The sequence below is a fragment of the Gymnoscopelus microlampas genome, assembly GCF_963454915.1.
Source record: "Gymnoscopelus microlampas genome assembly, chromosome: 9".
Taxonomy (NCBI): Eukaryota; Metazoa; Chordata; class Actinopteri; order Myctophiformes; family Myctophidae; genus Gymnoscopelus; species Gymnoscopelus microlampas.
Window position 1 is genome coordinate 42,940,189 of NC_139946.1, and position 27,940 is coordinate 42,968,128.

General features: G+C 42.2%; 1 protein-coding gene across 1 annotated transcript in view; it reads right to left on the reverse strand.

Annotated features, from left to right (window-relative positions):
* LOC311051844 (BMP/retinoic acid-inducible neural-specific protein 3-like) overlaps window positions 1–27,654 on the reverse strand; it is a gene marked incomplete at its 5' end in the record, with an annotated part of 90,087 nt that extends 62,433 nt beyond the window's left edge. The window contains one exon of the mRNA XM_084066508.1: window positions 27,344–27,654. Coding sequence (XP_083922634.1) covers window positions 27,344–27,654 — 311 coding nt within the window. The remainder of the gene's footprint in view (window positions 1–27,343) is intronic.
* Window positions 27,655–27,940: the final 286 nt, after the last annotated feature.

Genomic DNA, 27,940 nt, shown 5'->3' on the forward strand with positions numbered 1-27,940 from the left:
GCCGAAAAATAGCAGATCTACAAGCTCACAACGTGTCGCGTTGCGACACGTTGTGAGCTTATAGATCCGCAATGTTTCAGTGCATTAATTGGCACGGAACTATTACGTATAAATCCTGTTTAACTCTAATTCCAACCCCCCTAGATCTAACCTCGAAATGTTTCATCCTAAACCCAACCTGAATATTTTTCTATTTATATCTCTAATAATCTTTTTCAACCATGAAACCACAATTTTTCTTGTGAGGAGAACCAGAGAAACGGTCCTCACAATGTCACAAGTATAGTAATACACGCACACAAGCACGCACGCACGCACGCACACACACACACACACACACACACACACACGCACACACGCACACACGCACACACACGCACACACACGCACCCAATGTGTTTCCACTGCTCTATTCCACCCATAGCGGTTGTCAAGGAAGTGCAAAATGCGTAACCGCAGACACGTCCACAAACATCCACAGATGTGTGCGTGCCACACACACATACAGTACTACACACACACACACAAACAAGGCTGTTATGGAAGTGGTGTGGCCGTGGGTTTATTTCACCCCGTAGCTCCTCTCAGCGAGGCGCATGGCAGCAGGAGGTATACGCTGCAGCGTACAGCTACCTGTCAGGCGCCCCTGTGTGAGTGCCGGGGCGACATAGAACCAAGGGGAGAGAGGAGCCAATGACAGGGATAGGCAGGCAGTCAGTCGGGGGGATAGAGAGAGAGGCCCTGCTGTCCGTCCATCCGCAGTGAGGTGTCACAACACACATAGGACGGCTCCGGGGTGCATGCTAGCCGAGGGCCTCACATAACAAATCATGGGAATCAACCGGGTGGATAATACACTGAGGACTGCACACTGCAAATGAAATGCACTATAACGTAGTCATGCAGATCGTTCGGTGCCGCATGTATTAGCCCTTTAAGACCTGGAACGCATCTGTGTCATGTTTTGATTTGAGCTAAAAAAAACGTTATTTTACACTTTGGGCTATTTAAAAATAGCAGATATACAAGCTCGTAGCGCGGCACCGAGTGCCGCGCTACGAGCTTGTAGATCTGCTATTTTTGAAAAATCGTGAAAATGCGTGCAAATCTTTGAATATATATATTTTTAAAGCGAACACTTTTAACTCAAATCTTTGCTTCTGGGGGTCCCTGGATCAAAATATTTTTAGATGGGGTCGGCGGCCAAATACATACTGTATCATGTTGGGGGTCCTTGACATGAAAAAGATTGAGCACCACTGATATAGAAACATACGTTTTTCAGAAAACTGTTGGGATTAAGAAGACATTTGTAGAATCGGCTTCAGGTCTTAATGGGTTAGACAAGTTATTGCTGAAGAACTGAAAAAGGGCTTCCCGTGCTGAAGCACAAAGCAAAACTGCACAATAGCTTTAAAAATTGCAATGACTGCGATTCCATTATGATACATGTCAAAATTGTGTATCATAATACTCTGCGGTGCATGTGTGTGTGTGTGTGTGTGTGTGTGTGTGTGTGTGTGTGTGTGTGTGTGTGTGTGTGTGTGTGTGTGTGTGTGTGTGTGGTGAGAGAGAGCGAGAGAGAGAGGGAGAGAGAGATATAATTCTAATATCGATGCCAATCTTTAGTGTAATTAGTGTAACGGGAACGAGAACATGCTCTCTTTTTAGGGAAACCTGTCACCAGAGAGAACCGTCATTCTAACCATACTGAAAATAGAATACTGGCATATGTTAATCTTCCCTTTAAAGCCAATGCCATCTGTTTCACTTCCAAGCGAAGCTATCATAAATAATAATAATAACCTCAAACTGCAGAAAGTCAATGAAAATGAATAAAATAAGATCGAAAATGTGTCTCATTTGCATCTGCAAGGCCGTGCTTTTTGCCTCTTTGTGTTTACAGGCATTGCAGAGTGAGAGAACCACCAGAAGGCAAATGTTTCATTTTAAGCTCCAACTCTAATCTCTGTTTTCACTTGTGCTGATGTTGTCTACAAACCATCATTATTTGCTGCACCAGATGCAGACTTGTGAGGGGTGTGTCTTATGTGTGTCGGAGAAGGAATTATACATTTTTTTTAAATTTACTCCAATTCTATGAAACCAGAGAGCACTCATTTAGACTTTTACTGCATGCAGCAACTCCATATGCTACATAGTTTCCTCTTCTACCCCGGTGTTATGTGCTAGCACATATTCACACCTCAGTCTATAGTCTTCCTTTGCTTATGTGTTCACTAATGCTTATTTGTCCTGTGTGTAGCGTCTACCCAGCCTTGCTGGCTCTGCTGCCCTGGTCTGGCTAGAGCAGTGGTTCTCAAACTTTTCATGCCAAGGACCCCCAAAATGATATGTATTTGGCCGCGGACCCCCATCTCAAATATTTTGTTCCAGGGACCCCCAGAAGCACAGATTTGAGTTAAGAACATTCGCATGAAAATATATATATTCAAAGGTTTGCACACATTTTCACGATTTTTCAAAAATAGCAGATCTACAAGCTCATAGCGCGGCACTCGGTGCCGCACTATGAGCTTGTAGATCTGCTATTTTTGAATAGCCAAAGTATAAAAGGTCAAAATTATTGTGACGCTATATCAACACATTTTGCTGGGGACCCCCTGGTACCCCCCCAAGGACCCCTGGGGGTCCCCGGACCCCACTTTGAGAACCAATGGGCTAGACACCTGTCACTCACCTGGGAGTGCTCTGGCTGCCCCTCCCTTTTCGCAGCTGTGCTTCATGTGTGATTAGGGCGTAGGCTATAAGAGGAGCTGTTGCCAGCTCCCATTATCTCCCCAGCACCCCAGCAGAGCACACCTGTATATTTGATCTCTTGCATTTGTTTATTTGTAGTTCTTTATTTCAGTTCCAATGGGCTGGTTGTAAGTATTGTTGTCTCCGCCAGGCCGAAGGCATGGCGAGAGAGTATGTTTTACCCTCCGTCCGTCCGTCCGTGTGTCCGTCCGTGTGTGTGTGTGTGTGTGTCCCTCCTGTCTGTGTGTTACCAGCTAATCTCCGGCACCGTTGGCCCGTTCGCTCCGAAACTGTGCACACACACTCCCTGGATGCCAATTCAGAACCTCTGCCCCAATGTTTTCACATGGGCCTGTTATAGCGCCACCAGGAGGCCGATTTGTGCATATTTACATTACTCCTACAGATTTTATCCAAACGTCATGCAAATCGGTACACAGTATCTCTATAGTCATGTGATCAACACGGATCTGTCCGATTTCCCATATTCCATCCTCATTGCCTATGGTTGGCTTCCAAAGTTTGCAGGATTGGTCCGTTTTGAACAAAAAGCCTCAAACTATGCACTCAGCTTGCGATTTCCGTGAAATGTCACACGCACATTCCCACTAGGCCGAGGAAGAAATGCCACCCTTTTCACATTGGCCTGTTATAGCGCCACCAGCAGGTCTAATTTAGCAAAACACATTTTTGGAACAAAATGCCTCAAATCATGAATGCAGCGTCTGATTGCCGTGAAAGACCTAAGAATAAATGGCACCCATTTCACATTGGCCTATTATAGCGCCACCAGGAGGCCAGAATAACGTACCTGACCTGGCGGAGACCTGTGCTCCGAGGAGCACTTTTTCTAGTTTGTTATGATTTTCGGTTTCTGGTTAGTTTAGTTTATTGTATGTTTTGGTAGTTTATGGGAGTCTGGTGAGACGACGGGCACATATTGCCTGGCTCACCAGACTCCCCTCTTTTTTGTTTGGCCAGCCCATTACTACTTTTGTTTGGTTAGGACATTTATTTAGGTCTTTGTTTTGGTTCATTTATTATACCTCTACCCTCCTGGTATATTTATTGACATGGTTGCTCACAAGAACAACCATGAACCCTTTGCACATGTTTTTTCTTAATATAAAATAAATTTCATTGCAATTGAGACCTGATTTTTGTCCTATTATTATGTTATGGTCACTGGTGTTCGAGCCAAGTGTAGTGGCTGCTATTTTTGAAAATGTGTTCGCTTTTTTTTTTTTTTAAGTTAACATACGTTTTTTCAAAAAACGGTTAGGATTTGTAGAATATATATTCATAGATTTGCACAAACGTTCACGTTTTAAATAAAATAGCAGATCTACAAGCTCGAGCTTGTAGATCTTCTATTTTTTAATAGCCAAATAAATCTAAAATGACAGAGATCGAATGGGTTCACTTCTTCCTCATGTGCCAAATAAACAGTATGGTGCATTGCATTTCTCTATAGTGTTGAACCGTGCCATTGGTACACTCAGCTGAGCAGAAGAGATACTGTGGTGTGACTGGTGAGATAGAAGGCACACACTCTATCGCTTTTGTTTTGACCTCAAAATAGAATAAAAACACAAAAAATGTTGCTACGGAGAAAAGCAGAAAAATGGCCTGTGGGGAAAGCAAGATTAAAATCAAACTAACTGTGTAGACAGCTCAATAAGGAAGATGGAGATAGGAAAACCTAAAAAAAAAGGCAAAAAAGAATCATGGCCCTCCTTTTTGTGTCCATGTAATATACTGTGTAAATCGCAGCCCAAACGCCCAAGGTAAACTGAACTGACCTCATTCGTACCCGTGTTGATAAATCAGGTCCAGAACTACAGGCCCACACCTTTCTTTGTCTTTAGCAAGGTTCTTTTTTTTTTGCCAAAGAAATGTAATTCCTTACTCTTTGTTGATCTTCATTTTAGTTTAACCCATTTAGACCAGGAAAGTATCTGTGTAATTTTTAGTTTTTTTGGCTATTCAAAAATAGCAGATCTACAAGCTCATAGCGCGGCACCGAGTGCCGCGCTATGAGCTTGTATATCTGCTATTTTTGAAAAAAAAATCCTTGAATATGTATATCGTTTGTGGACACAATATTTTGAGATGGGGGGAGATGGGGGTCCGCGGCCAAATACATTTTGGGTGGTCCTTGACATGAGAAAAGTTTGAGAACCACTGATATTATAGCAACGTAAGTTTTTAAAAAAAACTGTTAGGATTTAGAAGACATTTGTAGAATCCCCCAGAATTAAAGATTTGAGTTAAAAATGTTCGCTTTGAAAAATATATATATATTAAAAGATTTGCGACGATCTTTCAAAGAAATTGCAGATCTACAAGCTCGTAGCGCGGCACTCGGTGCTGCACTATGAGCTTGTAGATCTGCTATTTTTGAATACCCAAAGAAATCACACAGATTCTTCCTCGGTCTCAATGGGTTAAAGGACATCTATCCATGCAATGTAGCAAAAAACATTTTACAATAATAGCCCATAATACATTGTCCATATTTACTCAACAAGGTTTCAACAAGGCTGTTGAAAACACAGCACTTGGGTTTTTGTAGTGGGCTTGGCTATCCCAGATACCAAAATAACCCATTGTGCAAAATGGTTGGTATGGGTTATTTGAAGGACCTCCCTGAAGAGAATTCTGTAAAATAGGACTAAGTCTGCCCTGCCAGTGAAATACTCCACAATATGTATTTGCAAGCGCTGTACCGGCAGATTACAAATCCTATTGTATGCTCCTTTGCTAGTTGTATAGATAATAAAGCATTGAATGCTTTAGGGCCAAAATACATCTCTGATCTCTTGTACCACATCATGAATCATCCAGACATCTCTGGTATAGTCTGGTAGATGTACTGCTCTCTGTCCCCCCCCAGAACTGGAACTAGACGCTGAGAAACGGAGTTCAGTTTGCACTGGAACTAAAAATCTCAAGCGAACGTCACGTAAGCTTGAAAGGATATGGCGTTCAACCAAACAGAAAGAATCCTGTATAGCCTGGCAGAACAGCCTTAAAATATATAGGAAGGCTCTCTGCAATGCCAGAGCCACCTATTATTCCTCTCTAATAGAGGAAAACAAAAACAACCATAGGTTCCTTTTTGACACTCTAGCCAAATTGACAAAAAGTCATGACTCTACTGATCCGCGTATTCCTATATCCCTTAACAGCAATGATTTCATGATTTTTTTCAATGGTAAAATCAATACTATCAGAGATAGTATTGATAACCTACTACTCTCAGCCCCTACCGGACCGCCCTCCGACGTAATATCCTCAGAAGTGACTGTACGACACAGTGTATATTTGGACAGTTTCTCCCCGGTCGAGCTCTCCGAATTCACTTTAATGATCACATCTTCCAAACCAACGACCTGTCTCTTGGATCCAGTCCCAACTAAATTGCTTAAAGAGGCCCTGACCCCGGTTGGTGCACCCCTACTCGATATGATCAATATGTCTCTGGTGACGGGCTACGTACCACAGTCCTTTAAGGTAGCTGTCATCAAACCCCTCCTCAAGAAGCCTACTCTCGACTCAGGCATTTTGGCTAACTATAGACCTATATCGAACCTCCCATTTCTCTCTAAAATCCTTGAGAAAGCAGTCGCCAAGCAGTTATGTGATTTTTTACATAACAACAAGCTATTTGAAGCTTTTCAGTCAGGATTCAGAGCACACCATAGCACTGAGACGGCATTGGTGAAGGTCACAAATGACCTCCTGATTGCATCCGATAATAACCTTCTCTCTGTACTGGTTCTGTTGGACCTCAGTGCTGCATTTGATACTATTGATCACCATATTTTGTTGCAGAGACTTGAGCATCTGGTTGGCATTAAGGGTGCTGCATTGAACTGGTTTGAGTCCTATCTGTCTGACAGATTTCAATTTGTAAATGTTAACGATACACCTTCACTACGCGAAAAGGTTAAATACGGAGTCCCACAAGGCTCTGTACTTGGACCAATACAATTCACTCTATATATGCTTCCCTTAGGTGAGATAATTAGGAAACACTCTATAAATTTCCATTGCTATGCAGATGATACACAATTATATCTATCAATGAAGCCAGATGAAACAGATCAACTGGCTAAACTTCAAGCATGTCTTATAGACATCAAGAGTTGGATGACCCGTAATTACCTACTCCTCAACTCGGACAAAACTGAAGTTATTGTACTCGGCCCTAAGCACCTCAGAGATAAATTAATCGATGAGAATTTTACCCTAGATGGTATTACCTTGACCTCCAGGGCCACTGTAAAGAATCTGGGAGTCACGTTTGACCAAGACATGTCCTTTCAGTCCCACATAAAACAAATTTCAAGAAATGCCTTTTTTCACCTGCGTAATATTGCAAAAGTTAGGCACATTCTGTCCCAAAATGATGCAGAAAAACTTGTCCACGCATTTGTTACTTCTAGGCTGGACTATTGCAACGCCTTACTATCAGGCTGCCCAAGTAAGTCCCTAAATAGCCTGCAGCTTGTCCAGAATGCCGCTGCGCGCATACTGACAGGAACCAGAAGAAGAGATCATATCACTCCTTCATTGGCCTCTTTGCACTGGCTCCCGGTTAAATACAGAATAGAGTTTAAAGTTCTCCTCCTCACATACAAGGCTCTCAATGGACAGGCACCAGTATATCTCAAAGAACTCATCGAGCCCCGTAAACCAGCCAGAACACCACTGCGTCCACAGTATGAAAAAATGCTTACGGTTCCAGTAAACCCCCAAAAAACTAGAACAGGAGGTAGAGCATTTAAGTTTCAAGCACCTCAGCTGTGGAACCTTCTCCCAGTCTCAGTCCGTAAAGCAGACACACTCTGTATATTTAAAACTAGACTAAAAACCTTTCTCTATGATAAAGCCTATAGCCGAAGTGTATAGACTCAGTCCCCCTATAGTCATCCTCTCTCCCCTCGTCCTCTCTCTTCCCGTCCTCCCTTTGGTTGTGTGGGTTTGTGTCCCATTGGTACAATCGTAATTAACCCTGTACGGATTCACGCTCTAGTAAGGCCTGCCACTAATTCTACAACCGGGGACTCGTTCCCCGGAGTTTCTTCTACCACCCACGTCGCAGGTCCATGGACTATTACTATGGACCCCCAGCTGCGGCTCAAGACTGTGACTGCGGACCGGGCCTGGGCCTCTCCATGGAGTCTTTGGACTGTTACTACGGACCCCCAGCTGCGGCTCAAGACTGTGACTGCGGACCGGACCGGGCCTCTCTCCATGGAGCACGACCTGGACACGACCGTGGACTTCTACTACACTACACTATACCGCATATTATATTATCTTAAACATTTTTATATTATTCCATTATATACTGCATACACACTATTGCTGTACTATATTATACTATCATATGCTAGTATCTTACACTATTATATTTGCTATTATTGTTATTGTTACTGCTTGCACTGTATCTCTTTCTGTCTCTCCTCTGTCTCTCCCTTTCTCTCTCTCTTCTTTCCCCCAACACGGTCGAGGCAGAAGGCCCCCGCCCTAGAGCCTAGGGTCTGCCTGACGTTTCTTCCTGTTGAATTAAGAGGGAGTTTTTCGTTGCCACTGTCGCAAAATTGCTTGCTCAGGGTGGGATGTTGGGTCTCTTCTCTACATGTAAAGTGTCTTGAGACAACTTGTTGTGATTTGACACTTTAATAAAATTGAATTGAATTGAATTGAATTGCACCGCATATCTTTAACAAACTCCCAGAAAACTGCAGGTCTGTTAAAACTCTTAGTTCTTATAAATCGCAGCAAAAAAAAGTTTTGCAGGATTGGTCCGCTTTGAACAAATTGCCTCAATTCATAAACGCAGCGTCCGATTGCTGTGAAACTTTGCACACACATTCGCACTAGGCCGTGGAAGAAAATGTTCAAACTTGAAAATGTTCAAATCAGCCTCATGGTGGTGCTATAACAGGCCGATTTGCGTTCTTACCTGTAACTGCACCGATCTGCGTGAAACTTTGCACACACACTCCCAAGGAAAAACCTCTGCCCTGCATTTTTCACATCAGACTTTTATAGCGCCACCAGGAGGCCGATTTTTGTAAAACAAATCTTCTTGATATTACTCCTATAAATGTTGTCCAAACATCACACAAATCGGTGCACAGTATCTCTATAGTCATGTGATCAACACTGATCTGTCCAATTTGCATATACCATCCTGATTGGCTAAGATAAAGTTTGCAGGAGTGGCTCGTTTTGAACAAAATACCTGAAATCATAAACGCAGCGTCCGATTGCCGTGAAACTTTGCACGCACATTCCCACTAGGTTGTGGAAGAAATGTCAACCTTTTCACATTGTCCTGTTATAGCGCCACCAGGAGGCCAATTTTTGCACCCAAAAAAAGTATATATTACTCCTACAAATTGATGTCCAAACATCAAGCAAATCGGTACTACACTCTATAGTCAAGTGATCAAGACGGATCTGTCCAATTTTTCATACTCCATCCTGAATGGCAAATTCCTAACATTGCTGGCCCACAATAAAAAGCTCAACACAAGCTCCGAGGATCACTTTTTCTAGATTTTCATCATTCTTCTGCAGTGCAAGTTTACTCTATTCTTTTTGTTTTATTTCAACTTCTTTATATTTTTATTTTGGTTGTTTTCAACTATCCTTTTATAATGTGTTTACTGTGCTCTGTGCCTTGATGTCTTAATGCTTAATGTTTTATGTAAAGCACTAATTGCCTTGTTGAAACTTCAAAGTTACACATTTCAGTTCAGTTTTATTTTACCCAGCTTTTTAACCAGCTTAATGTAATAGACCCCTTAACAGACGACGTCACACTGGTAAGAACCAGTATGCGTGCAACCAGTATGCGTGCAATGAAACCCATTCTATCAGGTCTCGCTAGGACGCGCCTCACTAGCCAAAACACAAGAGGGGGTTGGGGTGTGCTGAAACCAGCGCAGCCCAAAACAACAGGTTGGGAATTGATTGCGTGAAACAATCACCTGTGCGTCCAGTCTCAATGTTAGTAAACAAATAATTGGTCTATATGACATTGATCCTTCTCAATATGCACACGGCATCAGCAACAGAAAATCATCCCAAAATTAAGAACTCCAGAGACTTTGTGATGATGACATCGAAGAAACTTTACACTAACTAATCAACATGCACAGGTTTATGCCAGCTTGAAGTCAAATGCTCAGGGGCACATGTTGACTTTGTTAACCCATTAAGACCGGGAATGCATAATTTGTGTCATTTTAAGATTTATTTGGCTATTCAAAAATAGCAGATATACAAGCTCATAGCGCGGCACCGAGTGCCACGCTATGAGCTTGTAGATCTGCTATTTTTTTCAAACTCGTGGAAAAGTTGTGCAAATCTTTGAATATATATATTTTTTTTTTAATGCGAACATTTTTAACTCAAATCTTTGCTTCACTGGGGTCCCTGGAACTAAATATTTTTTAAATGGGGGTCCGTGGCCAAAGACATAATATTGGGGGTCCTTGACATGAAAAAGTTTGAGAACTACTGATATACGTAGAAACATGTTCTTTCAAAAAACTGTAGGATTTAGAAGACAATTGTAGAATCCCCCAGAAGTAAAGAATTGAGTTACAAATATTTGCTTTAAAAACATACACATATATATTCAAAGATTTGCAAACATTTTCACAATCTTTAAAAAATTAGCAGCTGTACAAGCTCATAGTGCCGTGCTATGAGCTTGTATATCTGCTATTTTTGAATAGCCAAAGAAATCTAAAAAATGACACAGATGCGTTCCCGGTCTTAATGGATTAATAGAGCTACAGTACTTATGATCCAGAGACTGGTTGAAATCAAAAGGGAACAGGGTTCGAAAGACAGTAACGCAGGAATATAATGGAGGTTGTTTTACCCACAGAGAGACCGTGACAGAAAAGAAAGATAAGGGAAAAGATAGGAGATAGAGAGTGTGTAATGATGTCGTTAATAGCTGCAATCTAATATAAGTTAATGACCTCGCTGAACGTATCATGAAAGTGCCACCAATAGTGTTCCGACAACATCAAACAAACATCAGGCTATTAATTAGTGGAAATCCCATTAACCATGCTGAGGGGTCGTATAAACAAGACCACATACCGGTTCCTGCTCATTTCACTTTTTTTCATGCCTTTGATACCGCAAAATTGCTTTCATGTGGATGTTTTAAACAGCCTGATGATCCCCTTAACTTGTAATCTTTGATTTTGATTTGGAAACGCGGTTTTCAATCTGCAACATTAATCCCTTTAAGTCATACATGGGCAACTGGCGGCCCCGTTGGGGCCACATGCGGCCCCCACCTTCACTTAAGGCAGGTTAATATCGGAATACTGATATATTATTGATTTCAGCTGTTACAATTCCAAACATGCAAACATGACCCGCTTTAATTACTTATTTATTCTATATTAGTAGCTTAATGACTAGTATTAAAATTCTATTGTCTTTTTTATGTCCAATTTATTTGTATTTAAGTTCATAAAGGGGCGGCCATAGCTGAGTGGTTAGTGAGCCCGCCTAGGGAGCCAGAGGCCCTGGTTGCCCCAGGTACGATCAAAGGCCAGGCCAGCAAATGTGTCGATGAAATGAAATTTGTCCCTGAGCAAGACTCTTAACACCTAATTGCTCACAGGCCCTCATTGGAAACAAGACCGTAAGGACTTTCATGAACGGACCTGTTAAAGGAATTATCATTATCCTTATATAAAGTTAGCTAAACTAAATGCATACTTTTCAGGATTCCAATTCAAAAATAGCACAAAAAAATCTGGATTCAAGTAGCAGATCTACAAGCTATAAACTCAAGTTTTGAGCTTGTAGATCGGCTACTTTTGCTACTTTTGTGTGACATAGAATTTCGAAGTACGGCATTCATTTACGAAAAAGTGAAAATATGGAGACAAGATGTGTCTGCCCGACAGTATTATGCAATGTGGCCCTCTGGATTGAGTGTGGAAATATAGCGGCCCTCTCCATCATCAAAGTTGCTCACGTCTGCTTTAAATCCCACAGTATTTTGTCAAATGAAATCAGGGGTGTAAAATGGTGTGGGTGAAAGTTATACCTATAGCTGGACAATCAGGTGCTGAGATTTTACGGTGAGCTTTGAACTAATGGGAAACATCCTCCACTTAAGAGTGTTATGGAAGTGTTGCCATTATGTTTATGTCAGTGTTTGTGTTGTACATGATGTGGCTTACTAGTTACTACACAAAATAAATGCTACTGTAAAAGTAAATTATGAGCCACTATTAAAAGTATGACTCGTCTGTAAAGCTTTACTATCAAAGTAGTTAGGATCTTACAGATATGGCCAATCTTTTTTCTTTTTTTTCCCAGATACATATATTTTTTCTAAACTTTTCCGTGTATTTTATCAGGGTACAGTTTTAGTGACATACTGTTAAATGGAATTACTGCACATGCCCCTTGTTATCACACAATTCCCCATGTAGCCCTTAGGGGAAATGTATGTATAAAACAATTTAAGGTAATGTGTTGACTTTCCCCTCTTGAATATTATTTGGGAGAATGTGACAGCTGACTAATGAAACACTACAAATATTATTAACTAAGCACCACGCTGTTTGGAAAAGTGGTTGAAACGACGTAGAATGGTGCAATTTGTTAACCCATTAAGACCGGGAACGCATATACTGTGTTGTTTTAGATGTTTAGCTATAACCATTATGTTATACTTTCGGCTATTCAATAATAGCAGATCTACAAGCTCGAGCTTGTAGATCTGCTATTATTGAAAAATCTTGAACATTTCTGTTGAATACATATATGGGCAGTGACAGCAGAGTTACTGCCCATCTTTCGCCGCAGGCTGAAAACCCACCTCTTCAGGAAACACTATCCTTCCTCTTTGCCTGGCCTACTTGTTGTTAACTATTTGTACGAATGCTTGTTTTATTTTTGTATTGTTTCATTGGATCTTGTTTAGTCGATACACTTATTTGTTTTAGCTCGTGCTCATTTGATTTTGCTATTTTGTCTCATCTGTTTAAGGAAATAGGTAGCTGATATACTGCACTTTTACCTTAGCGCTAGGTATACTCTTGGTTGCTTGTTTTTGCAGAAAATGCACTTAAGACTTCTGGTGATTAGTAGTTTTCGTTCCCTACCTATGTTGAATGCACTTATTGTAAGTCGCTTTGGATAAAAGCGTCTGCTAAATGACTGTAATGTAATGTAATATATTTTCTTGAAACAACATTTTTTACTCAAATCTTTGCTTCTGGGGGGTCCCTGGATCAACGTATTTTTATGGGGATCGGCGACCAAAAACATATCATTTTGGGGGGTCCTTGACAAGAACAATTTGAGCACTACTGATATAGCAACAATAGTTTTTTTCAGAAAAAATTAAGACATTTGTTGCAACACTTGACAAAGATTTGCACAAATATCTGCTATTTTTGAATAGCCAAAGAAATCTAAAAATGACACAGAGTCTTTCCCGGTCTAAATGGGTTAATAAAAAAGCAATCACACTATTGATTTACACCTCCCACAAATACCACGACACAAGAGACAGAGACTAGACATCAAGACGGTGGGGAAAACGCCAGATTTACAACAGAGCTGTGCTGTCATGAAGGATGCAGATCCCTCCCTGTGGTATAGAAATTTGTCCCGGCCCTGATACAGAGTCTGTTCCTTGCAGACAAAAACAAGGAGTGCCCGGAATCACTTTGGGTGCATAATAATGAGGCGTTCCCATTATTGTTAATACAGGCACTGCTTACTGAGGAGAGCTCCCAGACACACTCACTGAGCGGATAGCACCGCAGAGACTTGATGAACTCTTCTTGACTCTCTGCTGCTGGAGATGATATGATTCCATACGCTTTCGCACGCACGCACGCATGCGCACACCCACAGACATACACATACACGCGCAAATGCACGCACACGCACGCACGCACGCTTTTCAAGCTTCAAAGGTTCCTTAGGGGTTCTGAACACCTCTTATTTAGCTCTCTCTCTCTCACACACGCACACGCACACGCACACGCACACGCACACGCACACACACACGCACACGCACACGCACACACATTTTTCAGGCTTCAAAGATTCATGAGGGGTTCTTTTTTTTTTTTTTTTCAAAATTTTTATCCCACGATTTTGTAACCCCATTTTTTACACCCAGTGCCAATTGTCTATGTAATCCTGGGCACTACCTTCCCTCTGCCAGCCTATGGGGGGTCAGGGCCGAGCTCATGCCTCCTTCAATGCATGAGAGCCAACTGACCTTCTTGTCACCTGACAGGGGAGAGTTTCCCTGGCTGGACGTAGCACGTGGAAGGAACACGTTATTCCAATCAGTTCCTTTCCCCTCCATCAGGTGCCCCGGCTGACCAGGGGGAGGCAGTGTAGAGACCAGGATTACTGCATGTTTTTGTGAGGGTACCTACCCTAGGGGACACGGGGAGAACATGCAAACTCCACACAGAAAGGCCATTTTTGCCAACCCCACCTAGGGTATGGGCATGAGGGCTTATTTAGCTCTCTCTCTCTCACGCACGCACGCATGCGCGTACGCACACACACACACAAAGAGTGCCTGGAAAGCACTCTGGCACAGAGTAAACAAAATGTTGTAAAAAGAAAAAAAAAAGCTGGAAAGGTACTGTTCTCACACAATGGATAGTCATTTGATGTGAGGGAACAGTGAAGAATCTGAAAATGATGCCTATTGAATACCTTATTGGTATTGAAACCTCAACACAACATTCCCTGCCACATAGCCATAGTTTGTAATAGCCGCACGCACGCTCGCACACACACGCACACGCACACGCACACGCACACACTCACACACTCACACACTCACACACTCACACACAAACACAGTCTCTTTGAGTGGTGTGGAAGATGCCGTCCTGGATCTCTGCCCCCTGATAACACCCCACATCAAACACTTGTCAGAAGACATAGACCCCGGCACTGGATGAGGTCCTTGTCATTGTGAAACAGACGAGGACACTCTACTGCCCCTCATGTCCTGGAGTCTCATTCGACCTTTGACTGCAGTAGAAGGACTCCTGTGTGTGTCGCCTCGATCAATCAAGCCATCCATTCAAGCAATGGGTGTACAGTAACTAAGTACATTTACTAGAGTACTGTACTTTAGTACGATTTTCAGGTATTTTTTACTTTACTGGAGTATTTCCAAATTTCAATACCTTTACTTCTACTCCATTACATCTCAGAGGCAAATATTGTACTTTTACTCCACTACAATTATTTGAAAACGTTAGTTATTAGTTACTTTGCAGATTATTATATCATAAAACATACATTAACCACTTCAGCCCTATTTTATACATAGTCTATTTGAAAATAGCAGATCTGTCAGAAACTGCAAGGTTCATTTCCCCTCCGCTCCACAAGGAGACACCACAATGGGATTCAGACTGGTACCTGTGGTGGTGACCTCACTTCCTCCCACTATAAAAGCAGGACTGGATTCACATTCTCCCCTTGTCCTTTGTTTCCAAACACATGCGGCCGGCCTGTGTGTTTGCCGTGTGCTGCCCATGCCTCTGATGTTTGCCATGCGTCTGTTAAACCTGCTATAATGTAAGTTCCAGTGTTTTACTTCTAGTGATGTGGATTATGTTGAAGAATTGATGAACTTGAGTTACATGGATATTTAGATGTTTAATATTATGAAGTAAATACTTGGCCTATTATTATTTTGATGATATACCTTAATGTATAATATGAGTTAAAGGCCATATTTATGTTTGATATTTTATCTGGCATGATATTATAATTTGTTTCTTTGTGTCTTTGTTTAGAACCATGGCATCATCATGAAAACCTACTGTCATACTATTCATCAGTATCCGGCTAAATAAACTGGATATTTGATTGCAACCTTGTTTCCTGGTGGTTTGTGGCTCCAGTATGAACTTTAAATCCTAACAAGATCTACACGCTAACAACGCGTCGCGATGCGACACGTTGTGAGCTTGTAGATCGGCTATTTTCAAACATGTTAGAGTCCAGTCCAGTGTGTCTCCCATAGACAGTAAAAAGAATGGACAGCGTTATGCCCATAGACACTAGCCTGGGACCAGACGAATCTGCAAGTGCAAAAAAGAATTACACTCTGCGATTTGGGTCTGGCACCGCTCCATAGAGAATCCATTTCCTGCTCCAGAAGACGTGGGTAACCAATCGGGGCCCAGTATTCGAATATGGGAGTGTCACGGTCCCTCCTCGGACCGTGGACTGTGACGATTATGTAGACCTTCCTGCCCTTATAAGGTCTTGGACTTTGTTCCTTTCTTTTCCTTTGTTCTGTTCTGCACCTACTCTTGTTATTATGTCACACTGTTGTTTTTGCCATGCTGTTGTGTACCTTTATTTTGTAGTATTCTGTGCCTTCCTGTCTGCCCCTGTAGTTCTGTACCTGCCTTGTCTAACCGGTCTTGTGATTAGTCATGTTCTCCTCCTGTGTCCTCTTAGTCCCTCAGCCTATCCCAGTGTTGATTGTCTGCTCAGTTCACCTTTGTCTTATTATTTCCCTGTCTATTTAAGCCCTGTGTTTGCACCTTGTCCTTGCTTGTTCATTGTATTATGTTGCGTGTAGTTAGATCTTGAGTTCAGTCCCTTGCCTGTCTTATTACCTTTTGAGTTAATAAACCCGTTAAACCGACCAGTTCTGCCTCTGGCTCTCCTGCACTTGGGTCCTACAATCCTGCCCTGACTCAAACCGTGACAGGGAGACTGTAGTTGGTAGTTGGTGGTAGGTCTAACCAATTGCGTCGTGGGCCATTGTTTTGATCCCGCCCCTTGGGAAAAAAAAACGTCCTCATGGAAGCACCAGACTCGTATCCATGCAGTGATATAGTCTGGCTACGCCAGGCTACTGTACAAAAAAAAATGCATGGGTTTCCGAGGCTAACTGTACATAGACTCTACAGACAGTAAATTAAGTCTGTTTTTCACCAATTTCAAATCCACCATCTTTCTATATCGCGTCATATCCTACAGTATGACACCGGAAATTAATGCTATTGGTTGGGACCAGAGCGGGGGTGGGGATTGAATGCTATTGGTTGTGTAGCTTGTCAATCAAAGCATCACAAGGTAGCCACGCCCCTCCTACAGCATACCCTACTTTATCATCAGTTTTAAAATAAATGGGACCATAATTTATGGTCCCATTTATTTAAATCACGCACATCATGGTGATTTAAAGAAGACTTTAAACTAGCGACATGGAAGCATATAGTATTTATGACAATGTTTATTAAGGTAACAAAATCAAGTCTAAAGTTCGGCAAAAACCCATCCACTTGCATTGAGAGTTATTTCTTCTGAAACAGCGAAACTACAGGCCATTTATATGAACTGTCGCTTCCTATGTAGACTCAATTTCAAAGGCGGGATACTGGACCCTTGATGTCGCCTCAATCAAAGCCATCCATTGAAGTGCTGTACGACAGGCAAAACTGTAAGGAGCAGCAGTGAAAACTATAAAGCCTATAATTCATATTTCATATGACAAAATATAAATTAGACTTGAGTCCCGCTTTACAGTAATCTGCTCTGTCGAGAACTGATTCCTGCTTCGTTTAGTTTGATTTAATTTATTGCACACGGTTCTGTTCTGTTCTGTTCCATTCCATGTCTTTACATTCTGTAGTACATTGGTTCTCAAAGTGGGGTTTGGGGACCCCCAGGGGTCCTTGCGGGGGTTCCAGGGGGTCCCCAGCAAAATGTGTTAATAGAGCATCACAATAATTGTTACCTTTTATACTTTTAGCTATTCAAAAATAGCAGACCTACAAGCTCATAGCGCGGCATCGTGAATTGTTTTGCAAACCTTTGAATGTATATTTTTTTAAGCGATCATTTGTAACTCAAATCTTTGCTTCTGGGGGGGTCCCTGGAACAACATATTTGAGATGGGGGTCCGCCGCCAATTACATATAATATTGGGGGTCCTTGACATGAAAAGGTTTGAGAACCACTGCTGTAGAATATTCAACATCACGCTCATGACTCTGGTGCTTTGTGCTATTGTTCTCTTGGACTACCGGAATGTTTCCTCTTTCTTCACTGACATGTTTATGTCATGCAGGAATATACCGTCGACCATAAGTTGACACGTTATTTATGCACAGAGAGTTTTACCAGGTATAGATTGCATCACTATCCATTGTAGACTGACTGTTCTGTTCACCCCACATTACTGGGGGTAAATTGCCTATGTACATTTTGGACAGTTTTTTATACCTGTTAATATACTGTTAAAGGACGACTTCACCCATTTTCAACCTATCTTCATTGATCCTCACTAAAAACAATTCTACTCGGTTTGTGTCTCATAGGAGGGCTGTGGACACTTCAGAAACCCGCCTACCAGTGACATCATTGTTTAGCAGATTTTTCTTTTCAAACAAGATTTCAAATGTTTTTGTTTGGATTTACATTTGTATTAACGAGAGAACAATGGCTTCCATTATAGCACGCTAACTTTCCAGGGATAGAAAGCCTGGAGTTTCTATAGGATTCCCCATCGATGATGAACTGTCCACAGCAAATAGTAAATAGACACACACATTGTACCATATTATAATGAGCATTAGTGAGGACCAATTATACAAAGATAGATTGAACATGGGTGAAGTCGTCCTTTAATATTCTGCATTTTAGACCACATTTATATCTGTTAAAAGCTCTTTCACCATGCTAATTCCCAGGCCAAGTGCTAAGGGCCAAGCACGATTGAGTTCTGCTTTTCCTATAATCCCTGTGCGTTGCTAACTCTTTTTCTTTTTTCTTTCTATTATTAGTATTATTTGTTAGTCCTAGCTGTACAGTTAGTATCTCTTTTTCTGTATCTGTCCTGTGCTGTAATGCCATGGCAACTGCATTTCCACCATGGGATCAACAAAGGTCTCTATCTACGGTATCTGAGCACAGATAAAGGATTAACATGCTTTACTTCTGACACTTACAGTACATAATGAACAACAATTACATTGCACAGTTCGGTATAAGAGCTGTCACATGTCCCGCACCATATCATCTTAACCCATTGAGACCTGAAGCCGATTCTACAAATGTCTCCCAAATCCCAACAGTATTCTGAAAAACTTATGTTTCTATATCAGTGGTGCTCAAAATTTTTCATGTCAAGGACCCCCCAAAATGTATATGTATTTGGCCGCAGACCCCCATCTCAAAATATTTTGCTCCAGGGACCCCCCAGAAGCATAGATTTGAGTTACAAATGTTCGCTTTTAAAAAATAAAAAAGATTTGCACACATTTTCACGATTTTTCAAAAATAGCAGATCTACAAGCTGATCTACAATCTCATAGCGCGGCACTCGGTGCCGCGCTATGAGCTTGTATATCTGCTATTTTTGAATAGCCTAAGTTTGAAATAATGCTTTTTTTAAATCTCAAATCAAAAAATGACACAGATGCTTCTCCCGATCTTAATGGGTTAATAAACACATTTTCATACCTAATTGAAACCCTTAATCACTGCCTAATTACGAGAAAGGTCTGCTGCTTAGATGACACACAGTCACAGTAAATTGCAGCAAAAAGCGCTGGGAGCGCAAAATAAAAGCAGGGGATGAGAAATTGTTCCACAGAGGTGGGATCTTAAAAATTGAATGACCCGTGAATGAAGGTTGAGCTGACATTTTGACTAATAATGCCACCGTGTGCAAATGCCTTGGCTAATTATTCCGGATGTAAAAAAACGAAATGAAAACGAGCAGAAAAGAGCATCTCACACAGACACAGACCCACTTTTAGACCACAAACCACAAACAGTGGTGGAAAAAGTACTCACATCTTTTACTTAAGGACTAAAGTATCAACACTAAAAGTATTCTCATGCGTTGAAGGAAGCATGAGCTCAGTGCGGGGCTCTCCCCAGGCTGGCAGAGGGAGAGTAGTGCCCAGGATTACAAGCTTAGGCATTGGCACTGGGTGAAAAAATAGGGTTACAAAATCGTCGGATAAAAATGTAGACAAAAAAAAAGAAAACAAGGAATTCAAAATGTACTTGAGTAAAAGTACAAAGGTATTGGTATCAAAATGTACTTAAAGTACCAAAAGTAGAAAGTACTCATTGTGCAGAATGTCCCATTTCACAAGTTTCCAAATGTATAAAACATATCAAAATTCTTTGAAAATAGCCGATCTACAAGCTCACAGACGCATTGTGAGCTTGTAGATCGGCTATTTTCAAATGGTTACTTTCCACCACTGATCACAAGCCCGGATTATGAGGAACACTCCCAACTTTTCACCTTTTAATTACACACTATCCTCCATCTTAGGTTTTACACTAAACATTCGCTCTTCCAATTAACACCCATTTACATTATTGATGCATGTGCAATAGCATATCTTTTACTAGTAGGAGAGGAGGTGTTTCCTCTATGTGTAATTAAATAGAGTATTTCAGTAATCACAGGTTCACACGGTTTAATAGCGATTGGTGTGGATAGTAAGAGCAGTTGAGGAGATAGATTAGTATGGTGGTATCGACTTGCACTCACATGCAGTAGACTTGGAGATGTATACAAAATGATGTATTTGGTCGCGGACCCCTATCTGAAAATACGTTGTTCCAGGGACCCCCCAGAAGCAAAGATTTGAGTTACAAATGTTCGCTTTAAAAAACATATATTCAAAGATTTTCACGATTTTTCAAAAATAGCAGATCTACAAGCTCATAGCGCGGCACTCGGTGCCGCGCTATGAGCTTGTAGATCTGCTATTTTTGAATAGCCAAAGTATAGAAGGTTAAAGTGGGTCAAATGATTGTGATGCTATATTAACATATTTTGCTGGGGACCCCCTTGAACCCCCCCAAGGGCCCCTGGGGGTCCCCGGACCCCACTTTGAGAACCAACGGTATAGGGGCTCTGGACATGTTCTATATATTTCTAATGTTTTGTAAAACATGAAAATAGGAGACTGTATATTCTACACATATTTGCATTCATTATAGAATGAACATGCAGATGTTGTCAGAACTGTGATCCTCACTGAGAGTATAGGGATACAAACAGATGCTGTACGAATCATACTCTAACAGACCATTGCCCCAAAATACTTCAACGGTTATTTCCAGAATGTTAGTGACCACCACAGCGTGAACACAAGGGCCAGTGTAGCGGATCTTAAACCACCAAACCTAAAAAAAAAACAAGGTAGGTAGAAGATCATTCCAATACACAGGGGGGGTGGGGGGAGTGGAATGATGATCCCTCATGAACTAAAATTTGCCCAGTCTTTGAACCGTTTTAAAAAGCTGTTGAAAATGTGGCTGATGGTCAAGTTAGAACAGAGTCAGGGGCTTCTGGTTGGTTTGCATTGGACCTCGTTGCTATGAGTGGTATTGGGTGTTTTAAATGTAACGTTCTATTTATTTATGCATGTATTTGTCTCTTGTACACTGGTTTTATGACTGTCTATGTTGTTGAATGCTATTACTACAATGATCCTATTTAGTATAGAGAAAAACATCAGATGGATGCAACTTGGACATATCATCAGTGTTGTAGCCTGGGGTCATCGGGTGTTTCCGGTCTCGCAACATACAACATACACCCTCGCCCAGGTGACCCAGCCAGGGTTGATCAAGCCCCGACTTACGTCCCAGTAGTCAGTCCTATAGGGCAAGACAGGGCCACTCAGTCCGCTTCTCCGGAAGTACTCTGCCTGAACACGGGGAGGCTCTGGCACGTGGAGGGACTAGGCTCTGTGGGTTGTCTCCTGGCCGGGCTCCTCCTTCGTCTCACCAGGTCCAGGACCTGAGCGCTGCGCCAGATCAGGTGCACCGCCCCGATCCAAACATTTCCTTCTGGCGTGATGGTTACTTGGGCCGATACCACTAGATTGGGCCGTCTAATGGTATTAGCTCCACTTGCGGTTTGCTGGAATGGAATGGCCCTCCTAAAGGCCTCACCGCGGGTTTGTTGGGCTTCTTCCTCACGGAAGACACAGCCTGGGGCGCCAACCCATACTGCTCCCGGGAATGCCATCTACATTCCGGCTGTCACCAGTCTCTCCTGTGGTCAGCAAACTATTCCTGGTTGTCAGTTATAATAGAATAACACATTGTGTTATCCGTTAGATACTATGTTGCTATTATGTATTTTGGGACCGCAATGGAAAGTATTTCGACTTTTTGTGCCATCCTGATAACTCTACTGTAGCCTACTATGCACCTCGGTAAATTGTATCATGAATTTATCAATATCAAATCAAATCATACAGTCAATCATACTGTTAATATTGTGGATATCGACTATATTTTTCAGTAAATTCAGATGAGTGAATATAGTACCGCAAAGCGGTCGTGGAAAAAAAGGTATACATTTGTCTTAACCCTTTAAGACCTGGAACGCATCTGTGTCACTTCTTGATTTGAGCTAAAAAGCATTTTACACTTTGGCTATTCAAAAATAGCAGATATACAAGCTCATAGCGCGGCACCGAGTGCCGCGCTACGAGCTTGTATATCTGCTATTTTTGAAAAAACGTGAAAATGGGTGCAAATCTTTGAATATATATTGTTCTAAAGCAAACATTTTTAACTCCAATCTTTGCTTCTGGGGGGTCCCTGGAACAAAATATTTTGAGATGGGGGTCAGCGGCCAAATACATATACATGTTGGGGGTCCTTGGCATGAAAAAGATTGAGCACCCCTGATATAGTTTTTTCAGAAAACTGTTAGGATTCAGAAGACATTTGTAGAATCGGCTTCAGGTTTTGGGTCAGCAGCTCTCCCCCGGTGCTATATAAGCAGCCACCAGGGGGGGATAAGGCACTATAGTGACGGACTGACTGTCTCTCCGGTCCCCTCGTCTCATCTCTCCACCAAACCCTCAACTCCCTCGCCTCTGCCCCTGGACGCCAAAGGCCAACGCAGCTCCGGGGAATATTTATGAGTGAAGTAGAGCAATTGGTTTGAAATCATCAGACGGGTGGGCGAGAGTGAGAGAGAGCTAGAGAGAGAGAGAGGGAGAGATAGACGGAGGGAGAGGGAGAGGGAGAGAGCGGCGCTTGTGAAGCTACAGCTGGCGGTAATGACAGAGGTGGAGTCGGGCTTTTAATATCATTATTTAACCTTCTTTTCACCTTGTGGGTTAATTAAGAGTAATTTCTTATTCCTTGTACCCAATTCCGCTCTCTCTCTGTGTGTGTGTGTGTGTGTGTGTGTGTGTGTGTGTGTGTGTGTGTGTGTGTGTGTGTGTGTGTGTGTGTGTGTGTGTGTGTGTGTGTGTGTGTGTGTGTGTGTGTGTGTGTGTGTGTGTGCGTGCGTGTGTGTGTTTTCTGATTGTATGTTGCGCAGTATAATGTATTTGGGTGGTGTGCAAAGACAGAAAGAGAAAGAGGGGGCAGAGAGAGATGCAGAGGCTGTTAGAAAGACGAGAGACAGATCTAGAAGGAAAGCGAGTGATGCACTCTGTAGTAAAGATGAAAAATGTAGACAGAGCGGAGTTAGAGAAGGACAGAGGGAATGGGAGAGATAAAGATATGGAGTGTTGTACACAAATAGACCCATGCATGTTTCTACACAGTGAAATATTTTTTTATGAGACTGTATAAATGGAACCAAATCCATTTGGTTACATTTTACAGTCTCCAAGTATTTGTGTGTGTGTGTGTGTGTGTGTGTGTGTGTGTGTGTGTGTGTGTGTGTGTGTGTGTGTGTGTGTGTGTGTGTGTGTGTGTGTGTGTGTGTGTGTGTGTGTGTGTGTGTGTGTGTGTGTGTGTGTGTGTGTGGTCAACGACTGCAAAATCTGACTTTTAGGGGAATCAGGACTGTCATAATCGGACGTTTAGGGGCTACTGACAGTTCTTCAATAAGTGACTAAATACTTGGAACTTCCCACTGATGTCAGGACAGCAGAGTCACTGCCCATCTTTCGTCGCAGGCTGAAAACCCACCTCTTCAGGAAACACTACCCTTCCTCTTTGCCTGGCCTACTTGTTGTTAACTAGTTGTAGGAACTATTGTTGTATTGTTGTATTGGATCTATTAGCTCGTGCTCATTTGATTTGGCTATTTTATCTCATGTGTTTATGAAATTAGATAGCTGATATATTGCACTTTTACCTTAGCGCTAGGTATACTCTTGGTTGCTTGTTTTTACAGGAAATGCACTTAAGACCTCTGGTGATTAGTAGTTTTCGTTCCCTACCTATGTTGAATGCACTTATTGTAAGTCGCTTTGGATAAAAGCATCTGCTAAATGACTGTAATGTAATGTAATGACTAGTTGGGAGTGAGATTGTGTTGGTGTGGTGGAAAGTAACTAAGTACATTTACTCAAGTACTGTACTTGAGTCAGAAGAGATTCATTTACTGCAAGCTGTATTGGTGACATGAAATAAGGACATTTTACACTGTCTAATGGTCAGCTACACCATCCCACTCACGCTCCTTATATATAATATGTGCGTATCACCAGTGGTGTAAAGTAACTTTAAGTACATTTACTCAAGTACAATTTTTGGGTATTTTTACTTTACTTGAGTATTTCCAATTATCAGTACTTTTACTTCTACTCCACTACATCTCAGAGAGAAATATTGTACTTTTACTCCACTACAATTATTTGAAAACTTCTGTTACTAGAGAGAGAGAGAGAGAGAGAGAGAGAGAGAGAGAGAGAGACCTAGGGTAAGACGAGCTACACAACATTCTCCATCTGTGTCTGATGGCTGCGTCTCCCTCCTCATGTCAGCTGCTAAATGCCTGTGTCAGTCAGAACCCTGTTGAGCTGCCATCAAGCACTCCAGTCGTCGTCAGTTCCAGCCGCTCTGACAGCCTCTCACACTAGTATCACACTCTTCATCGCTGGATCAAAACACTCACCTGGCGCATAGAGATACTGTACCGTATGCACACCGCACAATACAGACTAGAGTCACTCTCACACTGTCTATTGACAACAGACATATTCACAGCAACCGCATTGTCAACACTTATATGATGCACACAAACAACACACTTACTGCTGTAAGTGCTGTAAAGGTTAGGATGCACACAGACACACTTCATGTGTTAATGCTGGCACGTATAGGGTGGGAACCACACACACACACACACACACACACACACACACACACACACACACACACACAGTCAAATACTTGGAGACTGTAAAATGTAACCAAATGGATTTGGTTCCATTTATGCAGTCTCCGAGTTACAGATGAAAAGATGATTTCACTGTGTGTGTGTGTGTGTGTGTGTGTGTGTGTGTGTGTGTGTGTGTCTCTCTCTCTCTCTCTCTCTCTCTCTCTCTCTCTCTCTCTCTCTCTCTCTCTCTCTCTCAAAGGCAAAAGAGAAATAATGAAGTCAAAATAGCAACGCCTAAAGTAATTATACCCTGAATTAAGCTTAACCCTGATTTTCGATGCCTCGCACAAACGATACCAGATCTACAAGCTCACAATAGAATGCGAGCTTGCAGATCTACTACCTTCGGTGGCGAGCAACTAAGTATGTAAAACTGTAGGAACCATTACTATATGTTCTGGCATACAGAAGATTAATTAATTCAGTACAATGTGCTGAGAATTCCCTTTAGGAGAAGCTTTTAACATTTCTGTTAAATGTTAAATTATGTATTTTATCATCAGAATCAGTTAATGATTGCATTACGGTTTAGCAGTTATTAATGTCATGACACCAACATGCAGTAGGCCATGAGCTGCGCTGTGGCACATAACCCATACCATGTAATGTCACCTTTTTTTATTGGTAGAAACGCGTTTTTTGTATAATTTTGTACTTCTAAAATGGGCATCTATTACAGTGGTTCTCAACCAGTGGTCCGGGGACCACCAGTGGTCCTTGAAGGGTTACCACCAGGGGGTCCCCAGCTAAATTAGTCAATATATTGTCACAATCATTCTAACCACTTATTTTATATTTTATACTTTGGCTATTCAAAAATAGCAGATCTACGAGCTTGTAGATCTGCTATTTTTGAAAAATCCCTGGCACAAAATATTTTTTTGAGATGGGGGGTCTGCAGCCAAATGTATGCCATGTTGGGGGTCCTTGACATGACAAAGGTTGAAAAGCACTGATCTATTGGTTGAATCCTTTAAAAAACAGGGAGGTAAATGTCACCTCGGCATGCTTCAAAGCCGACACGTACTGTAACTACAATGCTTCCAAGTCACACCCACAAGTACTACACAACACACACACCCATCCTCATCTACCCCCCCCCCCCCCCCCCCCCCCCCATCCTCATCTACCCTCTGTTGCACATCATCTGGCTCCTTCAGTTATCTTTGACATCCTGCTGCTTCAACCAAAGCCCCTCCTGCGGTACCTTAGCCTGCTTGAAGTCTGTTACTGATATGCAAAGTTCTGGCGTTTGGAACCAAACAGAAGCTTTGAGACTCTCTCTCTCGCTCTCTCTCTCTGAGAGTGTACAAATGGAACAATGGAAGTGGACCCCGGAACTTAATAGGGACCATTTTGGTTACATTTGTACACTCTCAAGAGTTACAAATGGATGAACGAGCTACTAAGGATTTCACTGTGTGCACATTCCTTTACATGCAAAAACTCTCTGATGTCATCGTCCCTCAGCACAAACCCTTGATTCCACACATTGCCACACCTACTAAATATTATGCATCTTTAAAGGGATAGTTCACCCCCAAAATGACTTTTTTCTATTGATTACTCACCCCATGGAGTCTTGAATTCATAGAGATTTTCTCGTTTTTGTCGCCGGTCGTCAAATTATTGGCTTAGGAATGCGACAAAAACGAATAAATCTCCATGGATTCAAGACCCCATGGGGTGAGTAATCAATCGGAAAAAGTCATTTTGGGGGTGAACTATCCCTTTAAAAAACTGTTCCAGTATGTGATTCGATCGCTCGCCTACTCTCTCTCTGGCTTTATCTCAAGCTGCTTATTTTGCTCTCAGCTAAAAATCACATGATTTCAAATTCAAACATTACATAATCTGGTTCTGACTATAGTTGCATTTGATCCTTCAGAACAGTGGTTCTCAACCAGTGGTCCGTGGACCACCAGTGGTCCTTGAGGAGTTTCCAGGTGGTCTCCAGCTAAATGATGGGGGGCTGGTAACCAAATGGATCCTTATACAGTAGATCTTTAACTCTTGAGAGCGTAAAATGAAACCAAATGGACCCGTAAGGGTCCATTTGGTTTCATTTTACGCTCTCAAGAGTTACATTATTGTTAAACATCTGCATGACTTAATTTACAAGAAGTCTACACAATTAGAGAATGGAGAAGAATTGGTATTTTGACAATCTTATCCAATGATAACAAAATATTCCAAATGTTGGGTCTGAGAGGCTAAATCTCATCACATGGTGGTCCATGGCTCAAAAAATGCAGAATAAATAATAGACCTTGATATGGAAAAAGGTTGAAAACCACTGCTTCAGAAACACTGTCTTTCTATGTGGCTATGATGACAGTGTCTCCGTCTCCTCCTCTGCATCGTGGTCCACAGCTTATCACTCACCTGTATATCTTGTACTTGGTGGTGAAACCCTGCTGGTAGCGCTCGGTGAAATCCACAAACTCCGGGGCGTGGTGGAAGGGTCCCTTATCGGACAGGAGCCAGCCGAGGGGCCCCGACGTTCCCGTGCCGCCGCTGAAGCCAGCGCCCGAGGAGGAGGCAGCCGTATCGGAGGCTGCCGCCCTGCTGGCCCCTCGCGAGACCGACACACCGTAGCACTGGAGGAGCAGGCTTAGTGTTAACCACCACCTCCTCCATAGAAACATGAGGGCCACCAGTCTAACGGAGCTGATGGAGCTGCACCGGCCGCTCATGCTGCTTCCCCCGGCCCCCCCGGTTACTCCTCATCTTCTCCCCACGATCTGAAATAATCCTGGGTGGGGAGAGAGAGAAGGAGAGAGAGAGAGAGGAAGGAAGAACAAGGGGAGTCAAGGCTGGGCAGAGAGAGAGGACACCTATTGTTTCCTTCTTTCTTTCTTTCTCCACTTTTTTTATTGGTAGAAACGCGTTTTGTAATTTTGTACTTCTAATTGGGCCATGAATTAATTCATCTATTACAGTGGTTCTCAACCAGTGGTCCGGGGACCACCAGCGGTGCTT